This window comes from Marmota monax, unplaced genomic scaffold (assembly GCF_021218885.2).
Source record: "Marmota monax isolate L192 unplaced genomic scaffold, Marmota_monax_Labrador192_F-V1.1 WCK01_AAM20220418_F8-fsc00020, whole genome shotgun sequence".
Classification (NCBI taxonomy): domain Eukaryota; kingdom Metazoa; phylum Chordata; class Mammalia; order Rodentia; family Sciuridae; genus Marmota; species Marmota monax.
In genome coordinates, this window is record NW_026692912.1 from 15829742 (window position 1) to 15844143 (window position 14402).

At 35.5% G+C, this 14402-nt stretch overlaps 2 protein-coding genes across 2 annotated transcripts; both read left to right on the plus strand.

The window, feature by feature from the left end:
- The first annotated feature begins 577 nt into the window (after nucleotides 1-577).
- Nucleotides 578-1516, plus strand: LOC124097320 (olfactory receptor 1J21-like). The gene has a single exon (XM_046451759.1). The coding sequence runs from the start codon at nucleotides 578-580 to the stop codon at nucleotides 1514-1516; it is 939 nt and encodes a 312-aa protein (XP_046307715.1).
- An 11141-nt stretch (nucleotides 1517-12657) lies between these two features.
- LOC124097280 (olfactory receptor 1J21-like) lies at nucleotides 12658-13596 on the plus strand. The gene has a single exon (XM_046451721.1). It carries the CDS (start codon nucleotides 12658-12660, stop codon nucleotides 13594-13596), a length of 939 nt encoding a protein of 312 aa, XP_046307677.1.
- The last annotated feature ends 806 nt before the right edge of the window (nucleotides 13597-14402 follow it).

Consider the following 14402-nt stretch of genomic DNA (forward strand, 5'->3'; position numbering starts at 1 on the left):
TAGATATTTTATGCTATAGACATTGATTCATAACTTAGCACCCATGCCTCAACCTGTGTCCATATGATACTTCCACCAAGTCTTCAGATCTTAATATCCTGTAGATCCAAAGCAGTCCACTGTGTGCTCTTGATTCAGACCATGGAAATAAATCATTAGCCAAAGTGTATTTCAGAGGCATGGGGTGGGGGGAAGGCTAAGAGAGGTCAAAAACCATTAGACATCACACCATCTAATAGTCTTTCCATTAGCTGATTACTGACCTGGTCATGCACACTAATTCCCTAATCTCAAATTTCCATACTGAGCTCCTCGAGTGGAACTTGGTGTGATTCGATATTCATTCTGATGTTTCATGGTACCTCAAAAGATGTTCAGTTGTTTTATAGGTGGACAAATATCATCCTTTCCCTGACCCTCACTAGCTAATCAGTATGGCAAAAAGCCTGAGAGATTCAGGTTAAAATGCACTTACTTATTAAAAACCATGATTTTCTTGTATAATATTCCCAAGGACTTCTCATTCTTTCACATTTCCATGTCTTTTTTGTCTCCAGAAAAAGATAACAAGAAGAGCATGAGGAGGGATAATCAGAGCAGTGTGTCGGAGTTCCTCCTCCTGGGGCTCCCCATCAGGCCAGAGCAGCAAGGCATGTACTACGCCCTGTTCCTGGGCATGTACCTGACCACGGTGCTGGGGAACCTGCTCATCATCCTGCTCATGAGGCTGGACTCTCGCCTGCACACCCCCATGTACTTCTTCCTCAGCCACTTGGCCCTCACTGACATCTTTTTCTCCTCAGTCACAGCCCCAAAGATGCTCATGAACATGCTGATGCACACTCAGTCCATCTCCTATGCTGGGTGCATTTCCCAGGAATTTTTTTTTGTATTTTTTGCAAATCTTGACAGCTTCCTTCTGACCTCAATGGCCTATGACAGGTATGTGGCCATCTGTCACCCACTGCATTATCCCAGAATCATGAGTCAGAACCTCTGTTTCCTGCTAGTGGTTGTGTCCTGGGTCTTATCCTCTGCCAATGCCCTTTTGCACACCCTCCTCCTAGCCCGTCTCTCTTTCCTTAGAGGCATCACTCTGCCCCACTTCTTCTGTGATCTCTCTGCCTTACTCAAGCTGTCCAGCTCTGACACCACCATCAATCAGCTGGCTATTCTCACGGCAGGATCAGCAGTTGTTACCCTGCCATTCATGTGCATTCTGGTCTCATATGGCCACATTGGGGTCACCATCCTGAGAAGACCCTCCCTCAAGGGCATCTGCAAAGCCTTATCCACATGTGGCTCCCACCTCTCTGTGGTCTCTGTGTACTATGGAGCAGTTATTGCACTCTATATTGTCCCCTCATCTAATAGCACTAATGACAAGGATATTGCTGTGTCTGTGTTGTACACTCTGGTTATCCCCATGGTGAACCCCTTTATCTACAGTCTGAGGAATCGGGACATAAAAGGAGCTCTCAGAAACATCCTCAGTGGAGGAACCATTTCAACATGATGAGCTTCATCTTCCTTATCAGGTGTACCAGTCTTTTAAAAAATTTGTTAGTTTGTAGCCTTTTGTGATAGTTTGTTCACTTCTCAAATAATAATTAATTTTTCTCCTAGCTTTATAATTTTATTTTTGTGTTGAATTTTGTAATTCCCTTTGAATTTATCTTCGTGTGTAATCTTAATTAGGATTCTAGATTTACTTTTGGTTTAAATAACTTTTTATATATTTATTTTTAATGGACAAATAAAAAATGGTACATGCTTATAGGGCAATGTGATGTTTTTATACATGGCATATATCATTTATACTATTCAAATCAAAGAAAGTGTATCTATCTCCTCAAATATTTATCACTTCCTTGTGTGAAATTATTCAGGACTGTTTCTTCTAGTATTTTGAAATACATAGTATTGTATTATTATCACAGTTACTATACTGTGCCATGAGACATAAATTATTTCTCCTACTATAACTTAAAATTCATTGAACAATATTTCCCCATGTCTCTCCCTTTTAATCTTTGCAAGTGATTCTAATTTCATATTCATTTTTCAAAACATTTTCACAAACTACAGAGCATGGCTTTCTGTCTGTGGAATGCCAGGACAACGGTACCCATACAACAGGCGCATGCCCCAAATGTCAAACATAAACTTGAATGGAGCCCTCGAGGTCTCAGATGTTATGTGGGTGCGAGGCAAACTAGTGAGAGGAGAGAGTTTTAAAGTCCTTCTAGGTGGTGATGTAATCATGGGGGATGAAGCCCATCTAGATCAGGGGCTTCAGCGAATCTGGGTCAGGACTAAAGAAAGAATGGCTAGAAAGGATGTTAGGAAGTCTAGGCAACCTGAACCGAGTTCAAGTCAGGCTTCAGTGTAATTTAATTCACTCTATTTTATTATGAAAAGAAAAAAAGGCATTTCTATCCCTCAACTATCTAAAAATGTTCTATTTCCATCTGAAATGGTAGTGTGTTGTTTTAGTCCTTGAGAAACTGCCTCTGCTCAAGGCAAAGTTACTTAACTTCATTGCTATAAACTGATTGCTGTGACAAACATGCTTGCATGTATTATTTAACTCTAGCATTTGGTATGAAAGGGGCAATTCAAAAAATTTTTTTAAACTAGGCATCTTGCACTAAGTTAACAATATAGTAAAACTGGAAATCAAACTTCTGTATGTGAAGTCACATCCTGAGACATACAAGCCACTTGAATAATTTTCAAACCTGAGCAATATTTTTAGGCAATTTTATAGAAAATTTTGTTTTAATCTTTAATAAATATTGAAATAACATTTAAACAAAATAACATACATAACATATGTAGAATTAAATATATGTGCCAGGTATATTTTTTTCTTATTGTTTGGGGATCTTGACAGCTGTAACATGCTTATATATGTGTATGTATTCATATATAGATGATATATGATCATATTTTAGAGAAAAATATTAAAATAAATATTCATTAAAAATATCTTGGCTAGAAATACCTAGAAAACTAACAATATATTGGAGTTCTTTCGGCCATTTCTGAATTGTATTTTCACTCTTCTTAAAGTTACTCAGTATTTTACTATTTTCTTTGTTCCTTTACTTTGGTAAGAATTTTAACATTTAAAAAAATCTTTCCTAATCCATAATTCATGTAAATAAGACTTTATTTATTTTATTTTTCTTTTGTTTTTACTATTATCCTTATTAAATTTATTTAAATATTTTCATCTTCTGCTGTGAGACTATAACACATTTATTTTCTCTCTTTTCGGGGGTCATTTTTTTTGATTTACTGTATTGCTATTATGAACAATGATGCTATCAATGCTATGCACATACATATAGTGTGTATATATGGTCATGTAAACTATATATACAGTAGAATTATTTGATTATATGGCAAGTGAATATACAATTTATCACTGCTAAATTCTTCTAGAAAATAGTTACACCAAGAAGCCTTACTGAAAAGGCTACATGGGGGATAATAAAACAATCCGTGATTGCCAAGGTTTGGTATGGGAAAGTGAGGAATGAATAAGTAGAACAGGATATTTTTAGGGACAAAATTATTCTGTATGACCCTGTAACTTTAGATACATGTAACTATGCATTTTTCAAAACCAAACTAGAGAAAAACAATCCAAGCAAAAACCTGTAGAATAAAGAGAGTGAACCCTAATGTAAACTATGGACTTTCATCAATTTTAGCTTACCAATATTGATTCAATTGTAACAAAGTCACTATACCAATGTAAAATATCATGGAAATCATAGGACCATGGGGAGAATTTTCTGCTCAATTTTTCAATAACCCTGAAACTGCTGTAAAAGTGTTCCACTAAATTTTCAGGGCTTTACTACTGCATTATAGTTATGCATAGTAGTGGGGTTCATTTTGACATATTCATACATGCATAGAATATAATTTGTTCCATTTCAATCCCCAGTACTTCAACGTTCCCCTTTTTCTCCATTCCCCTCTCTTCCTTTCTTCCCCATGTTCACCTTCCTCTATTCCACTGGTCTTCCTTCTAATTATTGTTTTTATAAATTGGTGCTTTATAGATATACATAAAGATGGAATTCACTGTGGTGTGTGCATACGTGGAAACAGCATAATTTGGTCAACTCATTGCAAAGATGAGCAGCTCTAACAGTTAGAACCTCTCTATTTCCATCCTTCTTCTCTCTCCTCCAGTTTCCTTCCTCTGCTCTATTTATCAGCTTCCTATATTCATGTGACCTCCACTCCCTTTTTTTCCCCTTGTTTCACTCTCATTTCCACAGATGAGAGAAAACATTCAACTTTTGATTTTCTAAGTCTGCCTTATTTCACTTAGCATAATGCTCTCTGGTTCCATCCATTTACCAGCAAATGATATAATTTCATTCTTCTTTATGACTGAGTAAAAGTGTGTATATACCACACTTTCTTTATCAGTTCATCTGTTGATGGGGACTTGGGTTGGTTTCATAACTTGATTACTGAGACTTGTCCTTCTATAGATATTGGTGTAACTGAATCATTATCATATGCTGATTTTATTTCTTTTGGATAAATACTAAGAGCTGGTATAGGTGGGTCATATTACTCCAATTAGAATGGCAATCATCAAGAATACAGATAATAATAAATGCTGGCAAGGATGTGGGGAAAAATTACACTCATACCTTGTTGGTAGGACTGTAAATTAATATAACCACTTTGGGAAACAGGATGGAGATTCCTTAAAAGACTAGGACCATTCCTATTTGTTGAATTACACTAATTTAAACATGTATCCACAGAGCTCGAGTGTTCCTATTACTTTTTTTTAACACTTTAAAGACAAAGATTTCACTTTTATCTTGCAGATGTAGCAAATGGCAAATTACATCTCACTATGCTTTTATTTTCTATTCTCATGGTCATTAATGCAATAAAACATCTAACCTAATATATACTATCTGTTTGTGACAGAGATGACTGACTGCTCACCATACTCATGATCTAAATTTGTTACCGGGAAGGAGCTTCTACATTTTTTAAAAAAACTGATTTAGGGAGTCTAGGCAACACATTCTCAACAGTGGAAGAGAATGTGTGCTATTTCTGGACAGGGTTTTAAAGAAGCAGAAGGATCTTCTCTATTAAAGGAAATAGGTTACCTGCTGTTCTCAGAAAAATTGAGCCTGGCTCTTGAATTACCAGCTGGTGAAAAGCCTTCTACCCACTGGGAGACCCACACTGAATCATGAGAACAAGCACCATTATCCTTATTGCTCTAGAAAAATACATGATCATTTTTTTTCTTGATTTTTTCTATTGGGTGGTTTGTCTTTTATTTATTGCATACAGATTTCATATAATTTGGAAATTAGTCCTTTGTCCATTTTTAAAATTTTAATTTTATTGTTTTATTTGTTATTTTTAGATATACCTGATGGTAGAGTAGATCTTGACATATTATACATACTATCACTTTTCTAATTAGGATCCCATTCTTGTGGTTGTACATGATGTGGAGTTTCACTGGTGGTGTAGTCATACATGAACACAGGAAATTTGTGTCCAATTTATTCTAGTCTCTTTCCTATTCCTATCCCATCCCTTCTTTTCATTCCCCTTTGTCTAATCCACTTAACTTCTATTCTTCCCTGTGGAGAGTGGTGATTCGAACCATGGTCTCTGATTTCCTCATGGCTGCATTTGCAGTGGGAGCTGCCTATGTAATAGTGCAGCATGAGATGCCCCAGTTGCCATGGTAATGCCAGCCAGGGATAGCTATGTGCAAAGGTGAGCAGCTCTAACAGTTGGAACCTTGGATTCAGACACCAACTCCCAGGGGTAAGGAATTCTGGGCATAAAAGATGACCTCGATGTCTTACAAGTTTCCTGTGTCCTTTAGACTGCCTGCTTGGCCAAAACTTTCTCACAAATAACCTGATGACAAAACCTGTATAATAAATATGTCAGTCAAGCCTCATCAGGGCGTGGCTACCCACCTGGTCCCAGCTTTTTCTCTATGTGTGTCTGTCTTTTCTTCATCCCCTCATGGCCTTCTGGTTTCTCAATTAATGGCTATGCTGATGGGGGCACTTCTCTTCCCCCCCGGTTTTGTGTTAGCATCCACATATCAAAGAGAATATTCAACCCTTGGTTTGGTGGGTTTGGCTTAATCACTTAGCTTGACAGTCTCTATCCATTTATTGGCAAAAGTCATAAAATCATTCTTTTTATATTGCAAGTGTGTTCATATAAAGATTTTGACTTTTTTTAATGTACCAGTAGTAAAAATAGTCCATTTTAATGTGTTTGAAGTTATTAATTCATCAATTTATGATGTATTGTGTATTTTAAGTGATTTTTTTAAAGTAAGTCACCCTGACAATGGCAATCGTCATCAAGACAACAAGTCAGGGATATGGCATCAGGATAAGTGCAGAAGCTGAGGAAGGGTAGATTTATATTCCTGGTATTTATGCAAATACAGGGGTGCATTATTTGCTTCAGTAGTAGGAATACCCCAGTGGAATCCCCTCTAGAACACTTCATATTAATACCAGTTCAACACACACACACACACACATACACAATGACTGATAGCTTATATGTGCAACAGATTCTTGAGAATCAAGGTGAAGTTTGTGACTTTAGAAAACAGAAGCCAATTGTGTCCCTAGACTAAAACACATGCACCTGATCTAAATACCATGTGATAAGAAATACGCTAGATTTCATCAGGAGTTAGTAAAAGTTAATATAAGTGGTATCTCCTTTGGTAACAATTCAACACGACTCAGTTATTATATCACTTGGAGATTTCCATCTCAACAGAATTTTGTTCTGGCATTAGCTAGTAAAATAATGTGATTTGTGCTATTGTTTAACCAAATATATTGGAGTTTTTTTTTTTTTTTAACAAAAGTACTTCCTTGTCTTATGTATCTAATGAATAGTACTCCATGTTTTTATGTAAAAGTATTAAACCTTACCTTCAGTCCTGGAAGTCCTTGAAATAAAAGAGTTGATTATTTTTACTATAGTGTGAGGTAAAAATTCCTTTAAATATTTTTTATGAATAAAGAAATGTCTCAAATTAATTTTACTATTTCATCATTTCTCCACTCCTCTGCAATGTCAGCACCATCATTTAAAAATTTTTGTAGATAGATTGTTTCTTATATATGTATGCTTCTATATAGTCTGTGTATCATGCTTTTATTTTTTGGATATGTATCACTCCCTAATTTGCTTAAAAACTGGGAATTTGTGATAAGTCTTAAAATGTGAGAAGATGACTAATGCTAAACGATGTATATCATGACTCAACATTTCCACTCTGTATATAAAACATCAAAACTATAGGCTTTGTAATTAAGTTGCATAAACTTTTATGCACACACATCTAATAAACCTCTTATTAATCTTAGAAGCTGGAAGTTGTGTTTATTTATTACCACAGCATGAATCAATGTATACTTTTTCATAACAACGTATGTTTCAAATATTGAAAACGATATTAGCAACAAAATGTGATCTGTTTTCAAGTCTCCTATAATTTTTCAAAATATTAACACATTTTTTGTTGACCATTTGTATTTTTTTGAGAAGTGTCTTTAGTTCTTTTGTTCATTTTTTGATTAGCTAATTTGTGTTTTGGTGTCGAGTGTTTTGAGTTGTTTATATGCTCTGCATATTAATCCTCTGTTGGAAGAGTAGCTGGCAAAGATCTTCTCCTTCTGCAGGCTCTCTCTGTGTGTTTGTGTTTCCTTTGCTATGCAGAAGCTTTTAAATTTGATTCCATTCCCCTTATTGATCCTTGGTTTTTATTTCTTGCACTTTTAGAGTCTTGTTAAGGAATTTGGTGTCTGTTCCAGTATGTTGGGGTGTTGATTTTATGGTTTTTTTCCCCCAATAGTTGCAGTTTATGGTCTAAGATACACTTTGAGTTGACTTTGTGCAGAGTGAGAGATAAGAATACAGTTTTATTTTTCTACATATGGATATCCAGTTTCCCCAGCACCATTTGTTTAAAAAAAGGCTATTATTTCTCCAATGCATATTTTTGACAATTTTGTCATGTGTCAGAGACTTTATATATGTGAGTTTGTCTGCATCTTCTATGCCATTGATTGTCATATCTATTTTGATGACAATACCATGCTGTTTTATTACTAACCCTGTAGTATAATGTGAGATTCCATAAGTTTGGGCATATTCCTTTTTCATATTCATTTCTGCCAAGAAATTTTTCCAATTCCCCAATGTCTCACTGCTTGTTCTTCATGACAATATGTTGGTATAATTTCTAAAGTTAGTCCTGTTGGGACTTCTGGTATATTGTGATCAGAAAAGACACAGGACATCATTTCATTTTTTAAAAAAATTTTAAGACTTATTTTGTGACCTATCATATGGTCTATCCTAGAAAGAGTTTCATGCGTTGATGAAAAGACTATATTCTGAAGCTGTTGGATATGATATTTAAATACATCTTAAGATTATTTGATCTGTAGTACAGTTTAACTCTAATGTTTCTTTGTAGATTTTTTAAAAGTATCTCTCTCTCTCTCTCTCTCTCTCTCTCTCTCTCTCTCTCTCTCTCTCTCTCTCTTTCTCCCCCATGCTCCCTAATGCCTTCAGTGATGGCACATCTCTAATATACTATTTCTTATATTATGATCAAAGTTTGTAACTTTCTGTGACTCTATAATTATTTCGCTGTCCAATGTTGAATTTCAGTGAATTCCCTTAGTCATCCACCTTGCTGAGCAGCAGTCTTCTCACTTTTAAAATCAATAAGAGACTAAGAGAGAGTGCAGCCTTCCTCTAATCTACCTAATCTACTGTGTAATGAACTTTGTTTTTATCTTTATTCATGTAGGAAAAGAGGGAGGTGACAATGATGTTGTTGTGTTTAAGATGGAAGTTTTGTCAACCCTTGACTTCTATAAAACAGGCAGATCAATTGGAGTATTATCATTAGAGAAACAAATGGTCAACCATGATTGACAGGACCCAGAAACCATTCCGCAAGTTTAAATATGTTACTGAACGACTTCACTTGAAGAGCAGTTCTCAGTACAGCTTGTATTTAGCATAAATAGAAAAAAAATCAATAACATTTACAAATATTCAAACATCTTCATTTGAACAATGAGCACATGAAATTCATTTTCTGCCAGTATTGAAGAAATGGAGCTGGGATGTACGAAACGGATTGGGATCAATTTTGTAAGTTGAGAGCAAAGCAAGCATTCAAAGATTATTTTACAGTATTGTGGGAAATGTGCACCAAAAGAATGCTTTTAAGCAAGCAACTGACATTTATAGAAATGGTAATTTGTTCCCCATGTTCATTAGTAGTGATTTTTGACATTCCAAATTCTTTATTCAGAGTGATGGTATTTGAGTATTTCTGGTGTTCTTGAAATAGTATGGGGTCAAAAGCAAGAAACTTTGATTATCACTCAACCTCCAGCTTGGCTTATTATGGAATCTTAATCACACTTTCCCCAAGATCAATTAAGAAGACAAAGAGCATTGTGAATCACTGGTTCCTAATGACTGGCTCGTGGTTATTTAATTATTCCTCCAAGGTTGAACTCTCTTACATCTGTTTCAACAAGAACCTCTTACCCCAAGGGAGCCAAAGGCAATGAAGCAATTAGATCTGGTTTGTTTCTGATTTGGATCTGGGATGGGGAATTGCCCCCGTGCCCCATAGGTCTTCTCCATGGTTTATAAAATCAGAGTTCACACTGATTTATTGGGAGCTGTGAACAAATGTGTATCCATATGCTTATCCTGAATGGTTCCGAACCAATTCTTCTTCCTTTTGCAATGGAAATTTGAGCCCTTTAGAAATTACCTATTAATGTATTTTGTGCCTTCTAGAGAGAATTAGAAGAAACTTTTTACAACTTGTAGCTGAAGGTATCTGTGTTTATATCTGTGTTCATCATATAAGGGGCTATGTTATAGCAGGTGTAGATTTTACATTCAGTAGTACCATCTTATGTGTTCTGTTTCTATGTGTGTTTGTCCAGTGTGTACAACTGATCCCTAAACACTCCCCTCCTCATAGCACACTGTGACAGACAGCTCCATGTCAGGTAATTTATCTTATATTGAGTATGGATCCAATGATAATAGGGAAAAATGTCACATAGTTTATGTGATCCTATATCTAAACGTTGAGAGAGAGGTGGGAAAACATCCCACTTTTTCTTAACTTTAACCCTATTAGGTCACGTTGGGTTTTCCTACAAATTGTATCCTAATTCTCTATTATTTCCTTCATCTCTGCTGCCATAATCCAAGAGCAAGAGGGCATTATCTTGTACCTAAAGTGCTTCAGTCACCTCCTATTCAGATTGCTGCTGACACTCTCTCTTTGGTATAATCTGATCTCTACCTAGATGCCAGAAAGATAAAACACCTCTTAATTCTTTGCTTGAGTGTGCTACTGTTCTAGAATAGGTTGAAAATTTCTATGATAATGTACATGGTCTTATATACTATGGCTTCTCAATACTTCTCTGACTCCTTTATTTCCCAGCCTGATCATGGTCTGGAGTTTTCTGTCTCCCAAATGCCCTGGCCCTGTTGTCTCCATTTTCATTGTCTTCTGGTGACAGGTTCTTCTATTAAGGACTCCTTTTAAACAATAATAAGAATTGGCATCCTTATCACCTTATCCTCTGGTAATTTGACACTCTATCAAAATCAAGAATGCTTTCCCTCCAATTTAATTTCTTTGAATTTATGTTACAGATATATATGCTATTGGGAAAAATTATATCAAAATGATGTTGTTTGCAATATTGCTGGAAATTGCAAAACATTAGAAACAACTTACATGCCCTGATAGCTAATTTCTATTTTCATTGTGATAAACTGATTAACCAACATGGTGATAAGTAACAAACAAAAGTATAATTCATGTCAGCTCATAAGGTCCCATTAATATAATATATACCATAATGTGCTGAAGAATATAAGAATTTTAATGGTCATTTCAGTCAATTTGTGAGAGTTGGTAGATAAATTTTAGTTAAATCCCCAAATGAGTTTATTATAAATTAGAGAATGAGATACTTTGTTAGTTCTCAAATTATAATTCTTTACTTTCTTCAACATTTTATTGGTGCATATAAATTTATTTAATTATTGTACACACTAATGAAATTTTTTATTACATATTTGTATATGCACATAATTTAAGAACATCACTCCCCAGCAATTTTCTTCACTTTTAACAAATCTTACAAAGAATATAGATTCAATTTTTTTAATATGAACATTTTAGGTTATAATCTGTTTTCCTATTATTTTGTGATAAGCCTAAGACTAAGAATAACTGACCTGAAGGAGAAGAGAGAAATGATAATATATTCAATGTAGAAAACTATGTAGAACTATGACAAAAATACTAGTTAATAAATCTTTAGTATAACATCAAAGGATGAATGGATAAAGACTAATATGTTATAAACATGTGTGAATATGCCACAATGAAACCCATTATTATGTAAATTAAAATGTGCTAATTAAAAAGAATCTTTGGTATCAAACCTAGGCTAAGAATCATGAAGAAGGATGCATCATTTGTTTTTGCTACACAGACACAAAGAAATTCTTCAGCAGATTCAAAAAGTGGCTCCTAGAAAAGTCAAGTATTTCACAGTGTTATAATGACTTCAATAGGACAATTTGGTTTGAATTGAGGGAATACCCAATGTGCTAATCTTGGGTTTTCTAGGTGGACAAATAACATAAACAGAAGTTTCATTCATACTCCTTGAAAATTTCTTTAGAAATAGAGTTGGAATGTTAAGATCATTGAAAGGGAAAAAGTTCTTCCTTTCTTTATTTTTTTTTTAAAGAGAGAGTGAGAGAGTGAGAAATTTTTTAATATTTATTTTTTAGTTCTCGGCGGATACAACATCTTTGTTTGTATGTGGTGCTGAGGATCGAACCCAGGCCGCACGCATGCCAGGCGAGCGCGCTACCACTTGAGCCACATCCCCAGCCCAGTTCTTCCTTTCTTAAAGGAAGAACTGATAAACACATTCCAAGGTGTGTCATTAGATATTTTATGTCATAGACATTGATTCATCCCTAACACCTGTGACTAAACCTGCTACATATGATTTCCACCAAGTCTCCAAATCTTAATATCCTGTAGATACAAAGACTGTGTTCCACTGTGTCCATCTGATTCAAACCATGGAAATAAAGCATTAGGAAAAGTGTATTTCAGAGACATGGTGAAGGTTAAGAGAGGTCAAAAAACCATTAGACATCAAATCGTCTAATAGTCTTTCCATTAGCTGATTACTAACCTGGTCATGCACACCAATTCCCTAATCTCAAATTTCCATCCTGAACTCAAGTTGAAAATTGGTCTGATTTGATAATCATTCTGATGTTTCAGGGTATCTCTGAAAGATGTTGTTTTATAGGTGGACAAATATCTTTTTTTCCCCAAACCCTAACTAGCCCATTAGTGTGGCTAAAAGCCTGAGATATTCAGGTTAAAATGTACATACTTACTAGTTAAAAAACCATGATATTATTACATAATATTCACAATGACTCTCATTCTTCCAGATTTCCATTTCTTTTTCGTCTCTAGCAAAAAGCACCAAGAAGAGCATGAGGAGGGATAATCAGAGCAGTGTGTCCGAGTTCCTCCTCCTGGGGCTCCCCATCCAGCCAGAGCAGCAAGGCATGTACTACGCCCTGTTCCTGGGCATGTACCTGATCACGGTGCTGGGGAACCTGCTCATCATCCTGCTCATCAGGCTGGACTCTCGCCTGCACACCCCCATGTACTTCTTCCTCAGCCACTTGGCCCTCACTGACATCTCTTTCTCCTCAGTCACAGCCCCAAAGATGCTCATGAACATGCTGACGCAGACTCAATCCATCTCCTATGCTGGGTGCATTTGCCAGGCATATTTTTTTCTAATGCTTGCAGATGTTGACAGCTTCCTTCTGACCTCAATGGCCTATGACAGGTATGTGGCCATCTGTCATCCCCTGCATTATACCAGAATCATGAGTCAGAACCTCTGTTTCCTGCTAGTGGTTGTGTCTTGGGTCTTATCCTTTGCCAATGCCCTTTTGCACACCCTCCTCCTAGCCCGTCTCTCTTTCCTTAGAGGTAACACTCTGCCCCACTTCTTCTGTGACCTCTCTGCCTTACTTAAACTGTCCAGTTCAGACACCACCATCAATCAGCTGGCTATTCTAATTGTAGGATCAGTGGTCATTACCCTGCCATTCATATGCATCCTGGTCTCTTATGGCCACATTGGGGCCACCATCTTGAGAAAACCCTCCATCAAGGGGATCTGCAAAGCCTTTTCCACATGTGGCTCTCACCTCTCTGTGGTTTCTCTGTACTATGGAGCCATTATTGCACTCTATTTTGTCCCCTCATCTAATAGCACTAATGACAAGGATGTCATTGTGTCTGTGTTATACTGTCTGGTCACCCCCATGCTGAATCCCTTCATCTATAGTCTAAGGAATCGGGATATGAAAGGAGCTCTAAGAAACATCCTCAGTAGAACAAAAAATTCAATGTGATAGACATTGTCTTCCCTATCAAGTGTATGGCTCTCTTTTTATTTAATATTATTTAGCCTTTTTCTAGAAAAATTCAGCTTTTTCTTCTCAAATAAATAATTTCTTTTCCTAGTTTCATGATTTTTTGTGTATTTAATTTTGTAATTCCCTGCAAATTTATTTTTGTGTATAAACTTAATTAGAAATCTAGATTTATTTTTGATATTGATTTTTTACATATTTTTAGTTTTTTCAATTGACAAATAAAAATGGTATATATTTATAGAGTATTTGAAGTTTCCATATATGATATACACATTGTATAATGTTCAAATCAAGGAAAACATATCTTTGTCCTCAAATACTTATAACTTCCTTGTATGAAATATTCATAATTGTTTCTTCTAACTCTTTGAAATATGTAGCGTTGTATCAGTATCCATAGTTAGCACATAGGACACAAATATTTCTCTTATCTAAATGTAACTCAGTATTCATTGACCAATAGTTCTCATCCTTTCTCTTTAAGAAATTGAACATGATTATAATTTCATATCTATTTTCCAAAAATATTTCTTTAGGGCTTTTATAATGAAGTGGTGTTAAATTTTGTCAAAGGTCCTTTCTTTTCTTTTTACTTTATTTTATTTGTTTACTTATTATTATTTTTTATGTGGTGCTGAGGACTGAACCTAGTGCTTCACATGTGCTAGTTAACTATAACCCCAGCCCAAATGTCTTTTCTTGATCATGTGATTTTTCATCTTAATTCTGTTTATGTGGTATATTATGGTTACTGATTTGTGTATCATTCTACATCCTGGAAT